The sequence below is a fragment of the Hippopotamus amphibius genome, chromosome 6 (genome assembly GCF_030028045.1).
Source record: "Hippopotamus amphibius kiboko isolate mHipAmp2 chromosome 6, mHipAmp2.hap2, whole genome shotgun sequence".
Lineage (NCBI taxonomy): Eukaryota > Metazoa > Chordata > Mammalia > Artiodactyla > Hippopotamidae > Hippopotamus > Hippopotamus amphibius.
In genome coordinates this window covers 106,773,587-106,795,128 of record NC_080191.1, presented here as the reverse complement: position 1 = coordinate 106,795,128, position 21,542 = coordinate 106,773,587, and the positions used below count along the sequence as shown (strand labels likewise).

The window sequence follows — 21,542 nt, the reverse complement described above, 5'->3', positions numbered from 1 at the left end:
AGAGTATGGCCAAAAAGAAAAAAAAGAAAGAAAAAAAGAAGAAAGAAAGTGAGGCAAGAGGAGCTTTCAGTCTCAGTAAACAGTGTGTGCAAAGGCCCTGTGGTAGAAAGGAACCATGTATGCAAGACCCTGAAAAGGGGACAGAGATAGCAGCGGCCAGGCCACGCAGGGTCTTGTGGACCCCCTGTAAAGGGAAATTAAGAGTCCTAACTAGGGGCAGAGCATGGTCAGATCTACATTTCTAATGATCACTCTGGCTGTGTCACGTGAGCGACCTGTGCCAGAACACAGTTCAAAGAACTCTACTCTGGATCCTGCAAAACAAGTTTGTTTGTTTCTTTTTTCCTCCCTCCCTTCCTTCCTTCCTTCCTTCCTTCCTCCCTCCCTCCCTCCCTCCCTCCCTTCCTTCCTTCCTTCCTTCTCTCTGGGGTGTGGCGCACCTCCCTGGCTGTGAGCTAGCTCCCTTCTTTTTCTGTTTTGTTTGTGAAATTTAAAGGCCAGATCTTTTATCAGGTCTGGGACCTGTTTTCTTTCAATAGTCCCCCAGTAAAGTACTTCATCTCTTTCCAGGGCCCTCCCCACTCCCTAACCTCTCTATTCTCTCCAACTTGCCAAGTGGCTGATCAGTGACAAAAGGTAGAGGAATCTGTTCTTTGGGGTTTTCTTACATGAAGGGTAGAGAGCAGCTGAGAAAGAAACAGATTCTGCTCTCTTGCACCTCCTTACAGTTGGAAAAAAAAAAAAAAGCAAATCTGAGATAATGTTGATTCCTGGATTCCCTCTTGGCCACACACCCCGCCCCCCATCAATCCAGTGGCCCCCGCCAATGGACTTTAGCTCCTGCTGGCCCAGCTTCAAGCTTGCATAACTACTTTCAGTTTCTCCACTACAAGAAGCTTCAGCTCACCCCACCCTGCCCCCCTAAGAGTCCTTAGCACCCACTGACACTTCCTCCAGGAAGCCATTCCTGCCCCACCCGTGGTCCAGCCCGTGAATGTCCTGCTTTGAGTTCCAACAGCGCTCTAAGAAAGCGGGGTTTTCGAACTTCATTGTAATTGGTTCACCCAACACATGTATGCAAGCGCATGCACACACAGCAGCTCCAGAAGGACAGATTCTGGGTGTCACTCTCCCAGCATCTGGCACAATGCCTGGCACCCAGTTAGGAACCCCTCTAAATACTTACTGAATGAATGAGCAAATAGCAATGCACACTTTCAGAGGACTTCCCTGGTGGTGCAGTGGATAAGAATCCGCCTGCCAATGCAGGGGACACGGATTCAAGCCCTGGTCTGGGAAGATCCTACATGCCTCGGAGCAACTAAGCCTGTGTGCCACAACTGCTGAGCCTGCGCTCTAGAGCCTGAGAGCCACAACTACTGAGCCCATGCACCACAACTACTGAAGCCCGCATGCCTAGAGCCCGCACTCCGCAACAAGAGAAGCCACCTCAATGAGAAGCCAGCACACCACAATGAAGAGCAGCCCCCACTCAGCGCAACTAGAGAAAGCCTGCAGCAATGAAAGACCTAGCACAGCCAAAAAAGAAAAAAAGAAAAAGACAAAGAAACGCACACTTTCAGAGTCTCCCAGGGGTAGGAAGAGAGACCTTAAATGAAAGAGGTTTTCCCTTCCTATAAGTCTGATTGTGAATGTGAACATGAAACACTCAAGTTACAAACTTTAGAAAAGGTGCTACATTTCACTCCTGGAAATTTGAAAGGATGAAAAATGTCAACACATGGCACCCATGCTCATGGTTTTAGACAGGACCAAAACTTCAGGAAAGTTTTCAGACGTTACGGCGGCGGCAAGGAGAGAAGGTGCTCATGATAGGAAGGCTAAAAAAGCCAGGACAGAAACACGAAGCGGACACAGCTCCCACCTGAGCCCATTCTGGCTGCAAAACGCCACCTCAACCGAGTAACTGACCTCATTCTTATCTCCGTGCAGTTCTCCCTTCCGCCCACTGCTCTCCCCTCTTGTTCTCATTCATCAAATGCCCTTCATAACCAACTCCTACCCCTTCAGTTCTTTCAAAAGCACACTCCCCATTGGATTATGTTTGCATTCCTTCTTCAGAAATACCAACCACGTGGCATTATTGTTTCACAGTTTCAGTTTTGGGCTGAATTCAAAAGCGATAATCCTACATTGTCCAGGTCTGAACTAGGGTCTTGCTACTTGGAGTGTGGACTAACATCACATCACCTGAGAGCCTGTTAGAAATGCAGTCTCTCAGCCCCACGCCAGACCTCCTGGTGCAGGATCAGCATTTAACCAGCTCCCAAGAAGATTCTTATGCACATTAAAGTTTGAGAAGCACTGGGCTAGATCCTACATTCACTCAACAAATACGTAGTGAACCAGTGCAGGGTCTAGGTGTTCAACATACACAAGAGGATGTGAATGGCGTAGAGAAAAGTAAGTACAGACATTCCCCTGAGGTTGAGAAGCTCCTGTAAATACTAAAGACCGCATCACCGGGGTGAGAGTTTCTAGCAGGAATAATAATCTTTACGCCCGAATTCAGACGTGGCCAACTGCAGCTGGGCTGTGGGAATCTGGAATCTGGGAACTTGACCTTGTTTGCAGTAGGCGGGAGGAGCACAGGGGAGGTGTGTGAGTGAGTGTGTGTGTGTGTGTGTGTGTGTGTGTGTGTGTGTGTGTGTCTTCCCCGCCTCAGCCACAGGCCGCAGGAGCTGACAAGGCCAAGTCCCCGCCCCCCTCAGCTGTCACCCTGTCAAAACAAAGCCGCTGCTGACAGCGCAGGGCCAGCCTGCCCCGCGGCCTCGGGCAATGCTGCCACCCCGGGAGCACGGCGCCCGCATCTGGATCTGCAGCTGAGGGGCGACGGGGTGCTCAGAGATGGGGTGGAGAGGGGACAGCCAGAAACGCGCGTCCTCAAACTGAGCCGCAGCGCCCGCCACGCCGGGCCGTCACCTTGCCAAATCCTGTTTACACCCAGAGAGGCTGGGACAGCGTTTCAACTAAACAAGTAATAATACAGTAATGACTGGGCTGTCACCGCGCGCCGCAACTCCTCCGCCCCCGGCCGAGGGCGCCCGGAGCTGTAGGACCCTCGCTGTGGGCTGCGCCCGCCCTCCCACCCCGCGCGTTCCGCCCCCTCGCGCTCCCAAAGCGCCGGGGGTCCGGGACCCCATTCCAGCCTCACGCCTTCCACCCAGCTCTGCCCAACAGGGCACGGGGAGAGGAGGGCGGAGAGGGGGCGCTCGGGTCCCCCAAAAGATGCTTCCTTGGCCCCACTCCCCTCCCTGGAAGGCGCCCCCGGCGAGCTCCTACAGAGCAACAAAGCCCCAGGGCAGCCCAGGAGCGCGGACGCGGAGACTCGACTCCTTCTAAGGAGGAGGAAGGAAAGGCTGTGGGTCGCGGCGATCCCTCCTTCCCACCCGACAGGACTCTGGTCGGAGAAGCAGCTAATTGGGCGCGGGCGACAGCGGCACTTCCGCGGTGCCGCGGCCCCGGGCAGGAGGCGGGGGCGGGGGGGAGGGGCGGGGGTCCCGCGGCCCCGCGCGCGGGCCGGGCTCGGAGCGCGTACCTTGCAGGCGGAGTACACTCCGAGTTTCTCCAGTTTCTTGGCCCGCGGAGCGGAGCGCAGTTGCGCCTTCTTCACGGCGATCCGGGCCGAGCCGCCGCCTCCCGGCCCCTCGGCCGTGCCCGCCGCCGCCACCGCAGTCGCCGGTCCGCAGGCGCCCGAGCCCCCGGCGGCGGCGGCGCCCGGGGAGCCCTGCGGGGGCGCGGGCGGGGGCGCGGGGGGCGGGGGGGGCAGCGCCCCGAGCCCGGCCCCCGCCCCGCCGCCGCCGCCGCCGCCGCCCGGCCCGGCCCCGCCAGCCTCGGACATGCCGCCCCGGAGCACGGCAGGAGGCGCCGAGTGTCAGGCGCCGCCGCCGCCGCCGCCGCCGCCGCCGCCGCCAGGGTCTCCCTCCCGGGCCCTGGTCGCCGCGAGCGCGAGACCCTCCCCCCGCGCCCTCCCGCCCCTGCGCCCACCCCCCTCCCCGCCCCCGCCTCCCCCGCGCGCCGCCCGCCCGCCCGGCTCGCTCCGGCCGCGGCCCGCGCGCTGACGGCGGCGGCGGCGGCAGCTGCTCCCCCAGGAGGGAGGGGACTAGCGGCGCCGCGGCCGCCGCTGCACACGCCCTCCCCCGGCTGCCCTCCCCGGGGCCCCGCTCGGCGCCCCGGCCGCCGACATGTTCGCGCGCGGCGCGCGGCTGCCTCCGGGTGGGGTGGGGTGGGGTGGGGGACCAGCCCCCCGCCCCCCCGGGCTTGGCCTCGCCCCCTGCCGGGCGTACGCCCCCCCCCACCCCGCGCCTGGCACCCGGCGCTCGCCCGCCAGGGGGCGAGGCCAAGCCCGCGGTGGGGGGGCGGGGGGCGGGGAGCGGGAGGCGGAGGAGGATGGGGGTCGGGGCCGGAGCCCAGGCACCTGCTGGCCGCCTCGGCCGCGGCAGCACCCCCTCCCGCAGGGCTGACCCCGCGGAGGGTGGGGGCGCGCGAGGAGGGCGGGAGGGCCTCCCATCGTGTGCTCCTCCGCTCTAGTCCACCCTCTCTCGGAACCGAGGCAACTTCCTCCACCCTAGCGGGAGCCGGAGGAAAAACTATATATCTTTTTGAAAAGTACCCGTCCATGCTGATCCTTTTCTTTGTTGCTAATTCACCAAAATAAAGGCGTGATGTTTTCCATTTCTCTTTTTAGATACTATTCCGTCCGACTTCTCTCTTCTCGTTAAGAACGCTTTCATCCTATAAGCAATTTCTGGGTCCCATCGGCCAGAGACAGGAAAAGACCGTTAATCAATATTTTCTGTAATTTTTGTTTGAAAGTGCCGGTTGTTAAAAGAACGGTCGTCCCCAAAGCACCATCAAAATGAAAACTAAGCGCAGGGGGAAAAGTTTGCTAATAGGGCTCATGTCTGCAGGGTTGGGAGTACAGCCTTACTGCTTTCTTTTCTATAAGGTTCCATAGTTTTCAAAGCTTATATCATCAACATGCATGTTAACCATGAAAAAAAAAATTAAGCAGCATCCAAAAGAATGTGTTGGTTTTGGCTTCAAACTTAAAAAAGAAAAGAAAAAACTCAACTCAGCGTTTTCAACTTTGCTGAGACTGTTGCAAACTATCGTTTTCATTGTTGATGACAATGAGGGCGGTGGTTATAATTTGGAGACCGCTTTCCAGTTTTTTTTCAGTTGAAAGTTGTGCACCTTTGGTCGGCCTCTCTAAAGCAATTTTTGAAAGCCCAGCGCTGTATCTCAGGACCCTTCACAAAAGTGCCCTGCTTTTGTAATATGACTCATAATTTTTATATAATGTGGGTCATAATGTGTGTATTATCAGATTCTTTGCATACCGTATAGCGCTCGCCCAGCTCTGGCCACAACGCCTGCAGGAATGTGCTTTCCCTGGAAATATTCCCCTTCCCATCCTGTTTTTTTCCGGTTAATTTTCTCTATCCTTTTTCTAGATTCTCTGTGTTCTTTTGACTTTTAATGCAGTGACATGTAAAAGTGAACATGAAAAAAAATTTTTTTTAAGTTTGTATATCCAGACAGTGACATTAGACAGCACAAAAGGAAATAGCCTCTCCCAACTTGAGTCCCTTCTGAAGGTCTGAAATTGTAGACTCTCTGGTTCCCTCAGGACAGTTATTTGGGGCTTCCCTTCTTAGTCTGATGTGCTCCACTTTACCGTTACACGCTTCTGGCTCTACTGAGGTGTTTTGCAGATGTTTTGGGATTCCCGCCTAAGCGGGATAGGAGTCTTAAAGGCTGCTGCGATCCCATGAGCAAAGTCCAACATCATGATGTCAGCAGATTTTGAGAGGGGTTTGGCTTCCACATGTAGGCATTTGTCAAACGGATGATCCCTTTGAGATTTATGCATTTCACTGGATAAAAATATCCCTGATATATTTTAAAAAATTATAAATATTAAAGTCTAGTTGGTGGTGCTCCTGATGCAAGTTTAGGGGTGCAGTGTCCTGATATGTGCAGTGTGCTTTAAAAAGCATAAATAAATAAATGAAAAGATGGATTGAAGCATCTGTGAACAGGCAAATAGCAGATGAAAAGATAGATATATGATAAAGCAAGGAGAGTGAAATGTTAAGAGTTGAATCTAGGTAGTAGGTATATGAGTATTCACTGTGCGGTTTTTTAAATCTTTTCTGTATATTTGCAATTTTCATCATAAAATGTTGGGGCAACCCAGCTTCAATATTAGCTCACCCATCACCTCTGCCTCCCAAGCTGTCCCCAGAATTCAGGAGGCAGGCTATTTCCAGGATGTTTTGAAGCAGAAGCAAACAACCTCATTTCAGCCCGCCCTGAAAACTATCACTGTCTGAGTGGTGAATGGCTTGTGACATGGACTGAACATTATTTTTCATTATTTCCCTGCTCAGAGCACCCAGATGACATACTGCCTTAGGCTGAAGGCCCGCAGTTTCAAGGCCTTATTCAAAGTGTGTTATGAACACCAGGCAGGGACAGTTCAAGGGCTAAGGATTCAGGAGGCTTGTTGCCTCTACATAATCAGGCTGCTGTGAGCATTTAGTAAGCTCCTGTGTGCAGTCTTTTCATGAAGTGAGCACCAAAAAAATAAAAAGCAATCTTTTCATTTACAGAGTATTCACAACTGTGAAAGGATGTCGAGCTAGAATGGAAATCTCATGCATGTGCCCTGGAAAGAACAGAACTTCGAACTTAAGAACTCAGAGACTGATTTGTCCTAAAGGCTGATGTGCAGAAGACTCAGACTTACCTCCTGACCAATGAAAAAGCGCCAAGAGTCTCTCCCCATCCTCAGGCCAATGAACGTACTGCTTGGACTCCAACCAGACTCCCCCTCTTTGCTCTCCCTACCCATAAATACAGCCCACCCCCACCCTCAGCACACTTGCCTGTAGCTTGCTGTGGTTTGCATTTCCTCAAATGGCAATTCCTGTGCTCTTCCTGAATAATCTCAATTTCTGATAGTTCAAGCTTGCCTCAGTTTACCTCTTTATTTAGGTTGACACAACTTGCTGAGGTAAGAAAACCACAATTAGGAAAGAAAAGGCTTGGAGAGTAGGAATTGAAGGGAGCGGGTTGGCCCCTGGAGGTTAGTTTTGGCTTATTAATACTATAGAATAGTATGCAGCTGTCACAAAGAATGACCTTCATACAAATGTGATAGCATACATAGATCCCTAGGAAATGCTGCTGAATGAACCCTGTAGAGTACAATACCATATAGGTTAAAAGCAAACTCACTAGTGGTGCAGTGGTTAAGACTCTGAGCTCCCCATGCAGGGGGCCGGGGTTCGATCTCTGGTAAGGGAACTAGATCCCACATGCATGCCCCAATGAAGAGTTTGCATGCCACAACTAAGGAGCCCGTGTGCTGCAACTTAGGAGCCTGCCTGTCACAACTAAGACCCAGCACAATCTACATAAATAAATATTTTAAAAAAACAAACTCACACTGACATATAAGCACACTTCTCTATGTGTTCAATCAATGCATATAAAAATGCAAAAGCCAGAGAAAGATTTAGAGAGATACTCCTAAATGCAGTTGTGTCTCCCTGGGCTTCCTAGAGAGTAAAACTTCTTTTTCTCATTTTTATATTCCCAAAGGCTCACTCAAGGAAAGTTCTCAAGAAATACTAGTAGTCCTTTCTACCTGCAAACTCCTGTCTCTAATCTGTTCATACCTGTCTCCACGACCATCACCTCTTGCCCAGGCTACTAACAACAACATCCCTACTGGTCTCTCTGCTTTCGCCCTTGCTCTACCATGGTCCCCCCTTCTCAGTAGAGTCTTAAAACTGTAAATGCAAACCTGATCCCACAACCCCCTGCTTGAAACCCTCCACTGGCTTCTCCTAACATTGAAAGTACAGTCTCAACCCCATAACCTGATTGGCAAGGCCTCCCTCTCCATGCACTTCTCCCAGGTGTGTGACTAATTCCAAGAAGCTTTTGCCTGCCTCACTGCTTTTGCATTTGCCATCTTGCATTTGCCGTCACCTTCCCCCAGACAGCATGGCTGGCCCCTATTCATCTAGGACCCCTTGCCTTCCCATCTAAGAAAGGAAGGTTTGGGACCATCGATTGCTACTCCAACATATAGTACCCGTTTGCCATATTCTTTCCTACCCAGCTTCTGTAATACAGCAACACCCTGAAGCCCACGGGTGGATTGAAATTGTCTCCACTAAGCCCCACTGAGACTCCAAGGACTAAGTCTGGACCAGGTGGTATCAGAGCAGTTTTGGCCCAGTGTGTGGCCAATGGCTGGCATCCTTCCCTCCTGGCACAGCCACCTGCTTTTAGAGACAACAGCTCAACGTGAGTATAAATAAAGATGGAAAAGGCAGATGCCTTAGGCCTGGGCCAGCTTCCCACTGGAGAAGGTGGCTGTGATCACTGGACATTTATTTTAACAGCCTCTAAAGTAAAATCTATCTTTCTAAGGAGGAACCACTGGAAAACAATTATAAAATGAATCCTAGGATGGGGAAACATGAAATCTCCTTCCCTGGTTTTCAAGCGTTTTTGCAATTAAATCATGATTTGCAGTGTGAGTCTTAACTATACTCCAAAGACCATGAGTGCTATTTTATTCTTTTTTATTTTTAGTTGTTCTTAATAGTAATTTTCATATCTAATGTGAATAGGCTTAGATGTGTTCGGTTGAGCATTGCCCTTGTAAAGAGAGAGGATTTTTTCCCTTTTGTTTTCTGTTTATAACTACTAACACATATGCCTTTTTTACCAGCCTACCTACCATTTACGAGGAAGGTACAAAGTTAGTAAAAGAAATAAAGTCTCCTTTTTCTGAACTTCAGCTAGATGGCTGGCTGCTTTTCTAAAGCAATATGTATCTATCTCTTTGAGCAACTTGAAAATTATATAAGAAAATCAAATTTCCAAAGAACCAAACTTTGGTATGACCTAGATTTTCTGTAACATTCTGAATGTATGAATTTTACTAATGTTAGTGCCAGATGATTGTTTAAAATAAACATAAGGGCTTCCTAGGTGGAGCAGTGGTTAAGAATCCGCCTGCCAATGCAGGGGACACAGGTTCGATCCCTGCTCCAGGAAGATCCCACATGCCACGGAGCAACTAAGCCCGTGTGCCAAAAAAACAAAAAACAAACAAAAAATAAAATAAACATAAGAGGGAGTCTAGGGACTTCCCTGGTGGTGCAGTGGTTAAGAATCCACCTGCCAATGCAGGGGACACAATTTCAAGCCCTGGGCCCGGAAGATCCCACATGCCACAGAGAAACTAAGCCCGTGTGCCGCAACTGTTGAGCCCATGCTCCGCAACAGGAGAAGCCACCACAATGAGAAGCCCGCGCACCACAACGAAGAGTAGCCACCACTCTTCCGCAACTACAGAAAGCCTGTGCGCAGCAATGAAGACCCAACGCAGCCAATAAATAACTAAATGAAAAAAAAAAGAGGAAGTCTAATTCCCTAACTCTATAAAAATGTTCATACACATAATTTCACAAAGTAAGAAAAAGATTTTATGAGGACAGGTTTTCTAGCTTAGGGTCTCCTTGTCAAGGGAAAATGTGTTTCCTCAATTCCTTAATGTTCAGTCCTGGCTGGCTGACCCTCAGGGTCTAAAATCAAAGCTCAGAGTGAAGTGTTTCAAAATTTATAAAATAGGTGCTATACATCAGCAACCATTTTAGGTGAAAAAAACAACAAAAAAAGTGTGAAGCATGGTAACATGCTCTGCTCCCAAAGCACAAAAATATGTAAGTTGTTATACAATATTTCAAACATATAAAAAAATAAAGGGAGTGATTTAGTATCTGTTCATTTACCAACCACATTTTCTTAATGTTTTCATTTGCCTGAGAGATGTATATTATTAAAGAAATCCTCCTTCCTAACTCTCTTTATCTCATTTTCCCAGTGCCTGCCTTCCCAGAAGTAAACACTCTAAGGCAGGCTGTATCCTTCTTGTTCATGTTTTTTAACATTTACAGAATTAAAGCCTGTAGTAAGCGCACTACTTAAAAAATTTTTTTTACTTGAAGTATAGTTGATTTACAATGTTGTGTTAGTTTCTGGTGTACAGCAAAGTGGTTCAGTTGTACATAAATATCTGTTCTTTTTCAAATTATTTTCTGTTATAGGTTATTACAAGATATTGATTATAGTTCCCTGTGCCGTACAGTGGGTCCTTATGGGTTATCTGTTTCCTGTATAATAGTGTAGTGTGTATATGCTAATCCCAAACTCCTAATTTATCCTTCCACCTCCCTTCCCTTTTGGTAACTGTAAGTTTGCTTTCTATGTCTGTAAGTCTGTTTCTCTTTTGTAAATAAGTTCATTTGTATCATTTTTTTAGATTCCACATATAAGTTATGTCATACAGCCTTCTCTGTCTGACTGACTTCACTTAGTGTGATCATCTCTAGGTCCATCCATGTTGCTGCAGATGGCATTAGTTCATTCTTTTCTACGGCTGGGTAGTATTCCATTGTGTGTGTGTATCACATCTTTATCCATTCATCTGTCAATGGACATTTAGGTTGCTTCCATGTCTTGCTATTATAAATAGTGCTGCTATGAACATTGGGGTAAGCACACGAATATTAATTGTCCAGTTCAATGAATTTTTATATATGCATATACTTGACCACTCCCCATCTAGATTGATATCAAGAATATTCCCAACACCCAAGAAGGCTTCTTTTCGCCCCTTTCTAGTCAGTACCCTAAGGCAATCATTAGTCTGGCTTCATCATCATAGATTAGTCTTGCCTGTTCTTGAACTTCATGTAAATATGACCGCACGGACTCGCATTGTCGGGCTTTTTTTAGAATACGGTATCTGTCATGTTGTTCCATGTAGCCATATGGCACTTTTTTTATTGCTGTGAGGTATTCCATTATATGACTATCACAGTTTGTTTATTCATTTTCTTGTTGATGAACATTTCCAGTTTTTTACTACTATGAATAAAGTTGCTGTGTATGTTCTTATAATGCCTTTTTGTAGTCGTATATGCTCATTTCCCCAGGGTATATACCTAGCCAGGGATGGCTGCTAGATCATAGGGAAAGTGTATGCCAGGATTTCATAGATCCTGCCAGTTTCCCACAATGACTGCACCAACGTACATTCCTGTCCACAGTGTGTGAGGATGACCGCGCCGCCCTCCTTGTAAAGCTTGGGTACCATCAATCTCTTTCATTTTCACCGTTTTGGTGGTTGTCAAGTAGTATATTACTTTGTGGTTTTCATTAGCATTTACAACATGCATAATGACAAAGAGCACATTTTCATTTGCGTCTTGGCATTTAGGATATCCTCTTTTGTGAAATAAAGGTCTGTTCTAGTGTTTCCCCCATTTTTAAGTTAGTTCATCTTTTTTTTAATTTTATTTTATCTGTGGTGGATTTTTAATGTACAGTCTGGATTGGAATCCTCTGATGGATATATATGTTGCAAATCTCTTCTCTTAATCTGTGACTTGCCCTTTCATGCTTTTAATCGTGTCCTTTGATGATCAGAAGATTTTACTTTTGTGGGTCTGATTTGCCAGTATTTTATTTTATGTTTAGTGGTTCCTGTGTCCCATTTAAAAACTCTTTGCCTAGCCCGTTTTTGTAAAGATATTCTCCTATGTGTTCTTTGAGTTTTATTGACCTTATCTCTCATGTGTATGTTTCTGTTGCGTCTCCATCAATTGCTGAGTACAATGTGAGGTGGCAGCGGTCACGGTCACCGTCTTATTAAACTTTGTATTTTATTTCTAAACTATCATGTGAAATGTATGGAGCAGGAGTGCCTTTTAGCATAGCCTTCTAGCTCTATCTTTACTGAGAGTTCACTGTCGTATTGCCTTTTAAGTATCGTCTAATAGCCCCATTAAAGACTGCATGCTCTTTAATTTGTTTTTAAAGCCGGATCATCCTTACACTCAGGCAAAAGGAGCCCCTACACCGGGGTCCGCAGTTTAGAGCATCCCTCCTGTCATAAACACTCAAAGGCAAAGTGGAGGCGGGGGCATCTCTGTCACTTGTCACTTGTCACCTGGGATGAGCTTCAGACAGGGCAACCCCGTAAACCTAGACTTCACCCTTCTACCCAAAAAGATTGAGCCCTCGCCTGAGAGGCACTTCCTTGCATCTCTTGTCCTTGAGCCTGGAAACAGAAGGCACCTTCAACGGAATACTGAGAAGTTTTGCATGAGAAAGAGGCACAGTTTTGGAGCGCGAGAAGGATTTGAGTGGCAGGAATGCTTAGGTAAGAGAAAAGACAAATTAATTAACTTGTCAAATCCTCCTTCTGAGCATGAATGCAAAAGATTCTTGCATAACCAAGTATTGTTTCCCAGAGTACCAAGCAGCCGTTTTCTTGCCTCTCTTTGTGTTCCAATTCATGGTTCTGAAGATGCTCATCAACTAGCCCCGCATTCACTAACTCTGCACAGTGTCTGAGGAACGTTTTGTAATGTTAAGGAATTCATTTCACCCTTGAATTTATATGCATATAGATCTAAAGCTTATATCCGGGAAGCACGAAATAGACTTTTTCATTGGCAAATAGGTGAACAATGAATGCAGAGAGTGTGAACAGTTTTATAAAATTACTTAGGAAGACGTCATTGAATTTTCTAAAAAGCTAATAAAACATTCAGTTGATTTTAATATCTTTGACTAAAAATTTGATAATGATTAACTGTAACTTCACTTTGCCTTTTAGTTTTGAAAGGTTACTGACTATGGTAGGAGAAAGATAGCATTTTTTAAAACGTAAAAAATAATTTGAATTTAAAAACTTTTTACATTCATGTCATTCACCTTTTTTTGGATGAACATACATTTAAATTTTGTACACTTTAAATAAAATTACATTTTGACTGTGTAGTTAGCTATATATTACTTTGAATTAAAAAAATAAAGGGGGCTTCCGAGGTGGCGCAGTGGTTGGGAATCCGCCTTCCAATGCAGGGGACCCGGGTTCCATCCCTGCTCCAGGAGGATCCCACATGCCACGGAGCAACGAAGCCCATGAGCCACAGCTATTGAGCGCATGTGCCACAACTACTGAAGCCCATGCACCTGGAGCCCGTGCTCCACAACAAGAGAGGCCACGGCAATGAGGAGCCTGCGCACCACAATGCAGAGTAGCCCCCACTCACCGCAAGTAAAGAAAGCCCACGCACACCAAAAAAGACCCAACACAGCCAATAAAATAAATTAATTAATTAACTAATTTTTTAAAAAATAAAGGGCTTCCCTGGTGGTGCAGTGGTTAAGAATCTGCCTGCCAATGCAGGGGACACAGGTTCAAGCCCTGGTCCGAGAAGATCCCACATTCCAAGGAGCAACTAAACCCGTGTGCCACAGCTGCTGAACCTGTGCTCTAGGGCCCATGCTCTGCAGAAAGAGAAGCCACCGCAATGAGAAGCCTGCGCACCGCAGCAAAGAGCAGCCCCTGCTTATCGCAACTAGAGAAAGCCGTGCGCAGCAACGAAGACCCAACACGGTCAATACACAAATAAATGTTTAAAAAGATTTTTTTAAAAAAAGAAAGGAAAACAAGAAAAAAAGAAAGTCCATGAGAAAAAAGTACTTAGAACATTGTCTGGCGGATGGTGGGTATTCAATAAATATTAAGGATCCTTTTCTTTCACCCACACTTTTCCTTCTTGCTTTTAACTAGAAGTCAGATTAAACATCCTTTCCCTCCCTTCTTTTTCCCACTCTCCACCCTCCAAATACAAACATACATATCCTGTTTGGAATTTGGTTGCCTTATGGAAACAAGTCTAAAATTGGGAAGAAAGCAGAGCCTGCAGAATTGACAGATGTTAGAGGAATCTAGTTGAGGTCAAATTAAAAGCTCGACTGTTAAAGATAACCAATTGTTTTTGCAGAATTCTGACATGCAGCATATGTGAGGCACTTCCTAGCCTACTGAGAAATCTTGGGCATCTCAGAAATGGGAGTCTGACCATAGGGAATTTCCCTGATTCTTATTAATCATTTGACTTACAGGTTGGGCTGCCAGCCCTCAGCAAACCAAATGAAAGCTTCAGGAAGTTAGTGCTGCCGGCCGCATCCTCATGCTTTAGATACACAACTGGAATGTTTTAACAGCTGGAATCTAATTTCTGAGTTGATCTATGAGAAAATCAAATTTGTCGTAGCACTCAACAATAAGAGAAGAATAACTAACAATTAGGGGGTACTTACTACATGGTAGGCATTGCACTAACCCCTTTTTGCAAAATGTTCCATCTAGTCCTTACCAGGACGTGAGAGATATTATCCCTACCGTAGAGGTGAAGGACCTGGGGCTCAGAGAATTTAAGTAATTTACACCAGACTCTCTCCAGATTTTAGCCACTTTACCTTTCTGCTGATGACTATGGTGGCTACTGGTTTTTTGGTTTTTTGTTTGTTTTTAATTTTTATTGGAGTATTGTTGATTTACAATGTTGTGTTAGTTTCAGGTGTACAGTAAAGTGAATCATAGATAGAGAGATAGATACATAGATAGATAGATAGATACATAGATACATAGATAGATATAGATATATGTGTCTACTCTTCTTTTAGAGTCTTTTTCCATATAGGCCATTACAGAATATTGAGTAGAGTTCCCTGTGCTAGATATACAGTAGGTCCTTATTAGTTATCTATTTTATATACAGTAGTGTATATATGTCAATCCCAATCTTCCAATTTATCCCTCCCCCCTTACCCCTGGTAACCATAAGTTTGTTTCCTACATCTGTGACTTTATTTCTGTTTTGTAAATAAGTTAATTTGTACCCCTTTTTTAGATTCAACATATAAGCGATATCATATGGCATTTGTTTTTCTCTGTCTGACTTACTTCACTCAGTGTGACAATCTCTAGGTCCATCCATACTGCGCAAATGGCATTATTTCATTCTTTTCTATGGCTGAGTAATATTCCATTGTATATATGTACCACATCTTCTTTATCCATTTCTCTGTTGATGGACACTTCGGTTGCTTCCATGTCCTGGCTATTGTAAATAGTGCTGCAATGAACATTGGTGTGCATGTATCTTTTTGAATTATGGTTTTATCCGGGTATACGCCTAGGACTGGGATTGCTGGATCATATGAGAGCTCTATTTTTAGTTTTTTAAGGAACCTCCATACTGTTCTCCATAGTGGCTGTACCAATTTACATTCCCACCAACAGGGTTCCCTGATGGTGGCTTCTGTTTACTGAGAGCTGGACATGTGTTATAACAAATTTCATCTTTATAAAAACCCTAATGGGAAGCACTTAGGAGTCCCAGCTACAGATAAAGAAGCCGCGGCGGCAGCACCTGGAATTACATGGAATACAAACAATAATAATAATAGGCACAGAGGCTCTTCCCCACCTCCTCTTTTTTTGTGCAGAAGAGGCTATTTTTCATTCTAGGGCAGCACCAGCCCATATAACTTTCTGTGACAATGAAAATATTCTGTGTCGGCAGGCACCATCCATTATGATAGCTACGGACCACGTGTGGCCATCGAGCATGTACGACATGGCCAATGACACTGGTGAACTAAAATTTTAATTTTCTTTTAACTAGTTCAATGTAAATATCATACGGGGCTAGTGGCTACCATGTTGGACAGCACAGCTGTAGAGGGTAAGCCTGCTTGGTGGCCAAGTTCCCAGCAGAGTTGCAGAGTTTCTCACCCCCATTCTCCTTTCTTTTAGCTCTGCTGTGGTCAGCTGTGGGGCAGGATCTTCAGACTAAGGCACTGTTGAGAACTGAGAAAGAGGGAAAAGGATCAGGATCTTTCTTACTCCCTTTATTCAAAACTAAATATTTAAAGGGAATTCCCTGGTGGTCCAGTGGTTAGGACTCTGGGCTTTTCACTCCTGGGAGCACAGGTTCAGTCCCTGGGTGGGGAACTAAGATCCTGCAAACCGAGTGGTGCGGCCAATCAAACCCCAAAAACTGCCCAAAATTTAAATATTTAAGTGCGCAAACACTTATTTCACGTGTGTATTTATCTAACAAATGTTTATGGAACTCTCTCCACATGGCAGGTATATCTGCTTATTGTAAGTCCATGCATTGGCCCTGGGGTTAAAATGGCAGGCAAGGCAGGACTGGAGAGACAGACATCAATTAAATCATCACACAAATGCACCATTAGAAACTCAAATAAAAGAAAAGGATCGGGAGTTGTGAAGGCACTTGACCAGGATGGAGGATTCAGGTGAGGCGTCGGGAAACAGTTTTCTGTTCGCTCTCAAGTTCAGCTTGTGGAAGTGATGTTTTAGCTGAGAAACTAAGACTGTGTTAGAATTAACTGAGTGACAAGGAAGGAAAAGAATTCAAGGTGGAGGGAATAGCATGTATAGGCCTGAGGTGTGCAGAGGGTGGCCACGTTTGAGGAACTTTAAAGACAGGGACAGTGGGGGACTTCCCTGGCCTGGGTCCAGTGGTTAGGACTCTGCACTTTCGCTGCCGAGGGCCCAGGTTCCATCCCTGGTGGAGGAACTAAGATCTCACAAGCTGCGGGAAAAAAAATAAAAATAAAAAAATAAAGGGACAGAGGGAAGAGAGAGGCTGAAGCTTTCTACAGAGCCTCATCTGCTGTATAAGGGCTTTTGACCTTTATCCTAAAAGCAGTGGCTGGCCACTGAAAGGATTTAAGCAGAGGAGTGACATGATTAGAAAATAAACTTAAAAAACAAAACCAAACACACAAAAACCTTGGCTTTTCACAAGGGTGTCATTGTTCCCTGTTCCTTCCTTCCTTCCCTCTGCAGCGGGTAGGCAGGTGACTCCCCCAGACACAGGGCTGCAGCTGGCTCAGGACAGACTAGAAGAGCTTGGTCCTGAGCCCAGCTGATGAATGGAGCTGAGCTGTGTTCTTTCCTCTCATGCTCTGTGTTCTCTCTGTGTGTTTCTGCCATTAAATAAATACTGGGTATTTATAAAAAACTGTCAGCAAACCACCCACTCCATTTTCTCTGCCTCGGGCCCAGAAGCCCTCAAACAGTAACAGGCTGTACCAGAATCTCTGTGATATCCAGAGAGACAGCCCCTAAAGGACAGCTAAATATAATTCTCTTCCACACAGGCTGGTGCCTGCTGCCTCCACTTTTACCATCCTAGCTGTGGAACATCCAGGAAACTTGAACTTGATGGGCGGTTTACGCTGAACCAGGGCAGGAGTGGGGGATGGGGTGGCAATTTTCAGTACTTTCTTTTCTGGCCACCTTGCAATCCAGCCACATGTCATGAATTGGCTTTCACATGGGAGAAAGACGAGACAAAGAATGTATTCCACTGGGAGAAAGGCAAGAAGAGTGAAAAGGAGAGAAAGGACTTGTGAGTGTATTTGAACTTCAGCATAACGAAGCTCTGACTTCCTTTACAAAATGAATTCCTTACGGTCCTCTTCTTCCAAAAGGAACTGATTTTACTTCTTTCCTGGGCATCATAGAAAAGTCACCCATTTTGCTAGTTAACACACTTGACCTTGATTCTCAACTCTGCCGCTTACTCTGGGCAAGGTAACTCACTACCCAGGGCTTCAGGGTCCTTGTCTGTAAAATGGGTCAATGGTGCCTGTCTGCAGGATTGGGTGGCTGTGAGACAGTGTGGATGGAATGCTTAGAAATAAGCACCGGCAGGGAATTCCCGGGCGGTTCAGTGGTGAAGACTCTGTGGTTCCGCTGCAGGGGCTGCAGGTTCTATCCCTGGTCCAAGAACTGAGGTGCTTCGGGGTGTGGCCAAAAAAAATAAAAAAGAAAAGGCAGGCAGGCAGGAAGGAAGGAAGGAAGAAAGAAAGTGGCACCGACGTCATTGTTATCCAGTAATGCCTCTGTGTGTCTCTCTTCCCATGACATTGAACTCCTCAAGTGCAGTGAACTCTCATTAGCCTTTATATCTAGTACTTACCCCTTCAGGTGCTCGATATATAAAATGAATACTTGATGTAGACATCTAATAGTGAAGGAATTCTTCTCTTCCTTCCCACGATCGTCCATCTCCTAATTTCCTACAAACTTTTCTATTTATTTAGACACAAATTGGGAAAATAAAATTAGTGGCTACACTTCTAGAAATATATTTTCCTGTAGTGTTTCTACTTATTCATACACATACATATTTTAAATTTTATTTATTTATTTATTTATTTATTTATTGGCTGTGTTGGATCTTCATTGCTGCACACGGGCTTTCTCTAGTTGCGGCAAGCGGGGGCTAGTCTTCATTGTGGTGCGCAGGCTCCTCATTGTGATGGCTTCTCTTGTTGTGGAGCACGGGCTCTAGGTGCGTGGGCTTCAGTGGTTGTGGCACATGGGCTCAACAGTTGTGGCTCATGGGCTCTAAAGTGCAGGCTCAATAGCTGTGGTGCATGGGCTTAGTTGCTCTGTGGCATGTGGGATCTTCCTGGAGCAGGGGTCAAACCTGTGTCCCCTGCATTGGCAGGCGGATTCTTAACCACTGCACCACAAGGGAAACCCCTTTTTAATATAATTAATTAATTAATTAATTAATTTGGCTGCGTTGGGTCTTAGTTTCGGTATGTGGGATCTTCAGTGTTATATGTGGAATCTTTCGTTGAGGCGATGGGCTTCTCTCTAGTTATGGCAAGTGGGCTCTAGAGCACGTGGGCTCAGTAGTTGTGGCATGTGGGTTTAGTTGCCCCGTGGCATGTAGCATTAGTTCTCCTACCAGGGATTGAACCCTTATCCCCTGCACTGGGAGGTGGATTCTTAATCACTGGACCGCCTGGGAAGTCCCAGTAGTGTAATGTCTAGGAGTTCTTACAGCTCCATATCTTTGCCCAGATTTAGGCTGGTGAGACTCTAGCGCATTGTGCTAATATTGTGGATATGAAATATTAATCATTATAATTTAAATCTGCATCTTCCTGGGGATTCCTGAGGTGAAGTACTTTTTCATGTTTCTTAATGAATTATACTTCCTCTTGTGACATGTCTCTCACGTCTTCTATCTTTTGGGTTGAAGGGAATGTTTATCTTTCTATTATTGATTTGTTCATACTATTTATATTTTTACATATTCTAGATTTAAATACTTTGTCAATTATATGTGTTGTAAATATCTTCTCTACGTGGATGGTTTGCCTTCCCCCTTTTTATGGTGACATTTATATGATATTGAGTTTTCCAATCCAAAACATAGATGAGTCTTTGCCTTTTTTGATATTTTCTTTCTTTTTTTTTAAGCTTTTTATTGGAATATAATTGCTTTACACTCTCATACCAGCTTATGAGGTACTGGGAGTGAGGCCGACATGCTGGCCTGTTAGACGCCCACAGCAACACCTATGGGGGTCTTTGGTGCTGGGTATGATGTGAACACATTCCGTTTTATAAAATGCTCTTTCTATCCAGGACTTCTGAGCCTTAGTCCTATAGGTGCCAAAAGGGGTCCAATATGTCTGAAAGGCTTCATGAAGGGGGAGACTCATCAGATGGGTACAGGGGGGAGAGTCTTTTTTTTTTTTTTTGGTTTTGTGCGGGCTTTCTTTTAGTTGCGGTGAGTGGGGGCTACTTTTCATTGTGGTGCACGGGCTCCTCATTGCCGTGGCTTCTCTTATTGCAGAGCACAGGCTCTAGGCACGTGGGCTTCAGTAGTTGCAGCATATGGGCTCAACAGTTGCAGTGCATGGGCTTAGTTGCTCCACAGCATGTGGGATCTTCCTGGAGCAGGGATTGAACCTGTGTCCCCTGCATCGGCAGGCGGATTCTCAACCACTGCGCCACCTTTTACGTCTAATGCAACACGGGAGTGTCTCAGAATCTGATATTTTTGCCAGAAGCTTCTTTGTGGTAAATGCTTGCCTATTGATATTTTCTTTTCTGTTCTTGGCAGCATTTTATAGTTTTTTCATGTGAATTTTCCCCTCATACTTTTTTGGGCTTATTTCTAATTGAATTATTTTCTTGCTGTAATATCTAGTGGGTTCTTTTTTCTCTTGTATTTCAAATTATTTTCTGTACATTAATTATGTAATCCTCCACCTTTGTAGGTTACTTTATTTTTTTCTTTACATTTGGGCAAACAGTACAAGTTGTCATGTTAGTAGGCACGTGATATTCCTAAGAATATTAAAGGCTTCAGACTCTGAAATAGCTCTACGTCATGTTTCCTGCCTACTCTCTCTTTTAAGTTGCTTTTTAAACACGTGTGTGTCCATGTACATATTGTGTTTAGGTAAAGGTGACATGGAGCTAGGGTGGTGAGGAGAGATGTAAGCATAAGGAGGGCGGAAAGCCAGCAGAAAGAAACAAATAGGTGAAAGCAGATCATGGGGAGAGAATGTACTGGAAATATACATGCAAAGGTGGTTGTGGAATGTGGGGAGAGAGACTAAATAGCATTACTAAGTTAATAACAACTACGTACTGAGCATCTGTGCTGTACTCTGCCCTGTGTTTGACAGATATCACTCCTTTCGCATCAACCAGCAAGGTTCCTACGATGATCTCCACTTCACCGCTGGCAAAATCAGGGTCCAAAATGGCTAGATAACCTAAGAGCACCAGCAAGCCAGCAGCAAGTTGGGATTCGAGTCCAGCCTGCCTGCTCCTAAGCCCTTGCTCCTTCCGCTCAGCCGCGTGGACTTCCCGTGGGTTGCACATCCAGCAAGCGCCAGCTTCCACACAATGAGGCCTGGACACACGTGTTCATGTTCATGTTCATTGTAATGCTGATCATTGTAGCAAACAAAACAAAGCAAAAGCCACCTCTTCCGTCATGATAGGTACATGCTTAAATAATCTGTGTTACACGTTTATGTTTACAGTGAAATATAATGCAGTGGTTTAAAAAAATGGGGTGGGGGAATTCCTTGGCAGTCCAGTGGTTAGGGCTCCTCGCTCTTGCTGCCAAAGACCTGGGTTTGATCCCTGGTCAGGGAACTAAAATCTCACAAGCCACGCAGCATGGCCAAAAAAAAAAAAAAAAAAAGAAAAGAGAAAAAGAAAAAAGAAAAAAAAAAGAGAGAAAAAAAAGGAAAAAGAATGGGGTAGGTTGATAGGTACTGACCTAAGAAACCATCACCCCATATTAGACCCCATGTTAGTAAATGATGGGAAACATTTACAGAATAATATTATGATTATGTTGCCACATTACTTTTTTAAAAATACAGAAAACAAGACTTAATGGAGTCTACAAATGCATTCCTATATAATAATTCATCAGGCTATACACTTAGAATTTCTGCAACTGACTGTAAGCAAATTAAACCTGAATTTCAAAATAGAGTGTGTCTATGTTTTCATGTACATATATATGAAAATACATAGAAACAAGCCTGGGGACCTCCCTGGTGGCACAGTAGTTAAGAATCCACTTGGCAATGCAGGGGATACGGGTTTGAGCCCTGGTCCAGGAAGATTCCACAAGCTGAGGAACAACTAAGCCCATGCGCCACAGCTACTGAGTCTGTGCTTTAGAGCCTGTGAGCCACAACTGCTGAGCCTGAGTGCTGCAACTACTGAAGCCCATGCACCTAGAGCCTGTGTT

At 45.7% G+C, this 21,542-nt stretch overlaps 1 protein-coding gene and 1 long non-coding RNA gene across 5 annotated transcripts in view; one reads left to right on the top strand and one right to left on the bottom strand.

The window, feature by feature from the left end:
- Positions 1–3,862, bottom strand: part of KAT2B (lysine acetyltransferase 2B) — a 102,845-nt gene extending 98,983 nt beyond the window's left edge. For all 4 annotated transcript variants that reach the window (XM_057738882.1, XM_057738883.1, XM_057738884.1 and 1 more), the window contains exon 1: positions 3,560–3,862. In XM_057738882.1, coding sequence (XP_057594865.1) covers positions 3,560–3,862 — 303 coding nt within the window. The remainder of the gene's footprint in view (positions 1–3,559) is intronic.
- Positions 2,785–21,260, top strand: LOC130855376 (uncharacterized). The gene is made up of 3 exons (XR_009054314.1): positions 2,785–2,998; positions 6,639–8,346; positions 20,455–21,260. It is a non-coding gene; the product is annotated as an uncharacterized LOC130855376 (long non-coding RNA).
- The last annotated feature ends 282 nt before the right edge of the window (positions 21,261–21,542 follow it).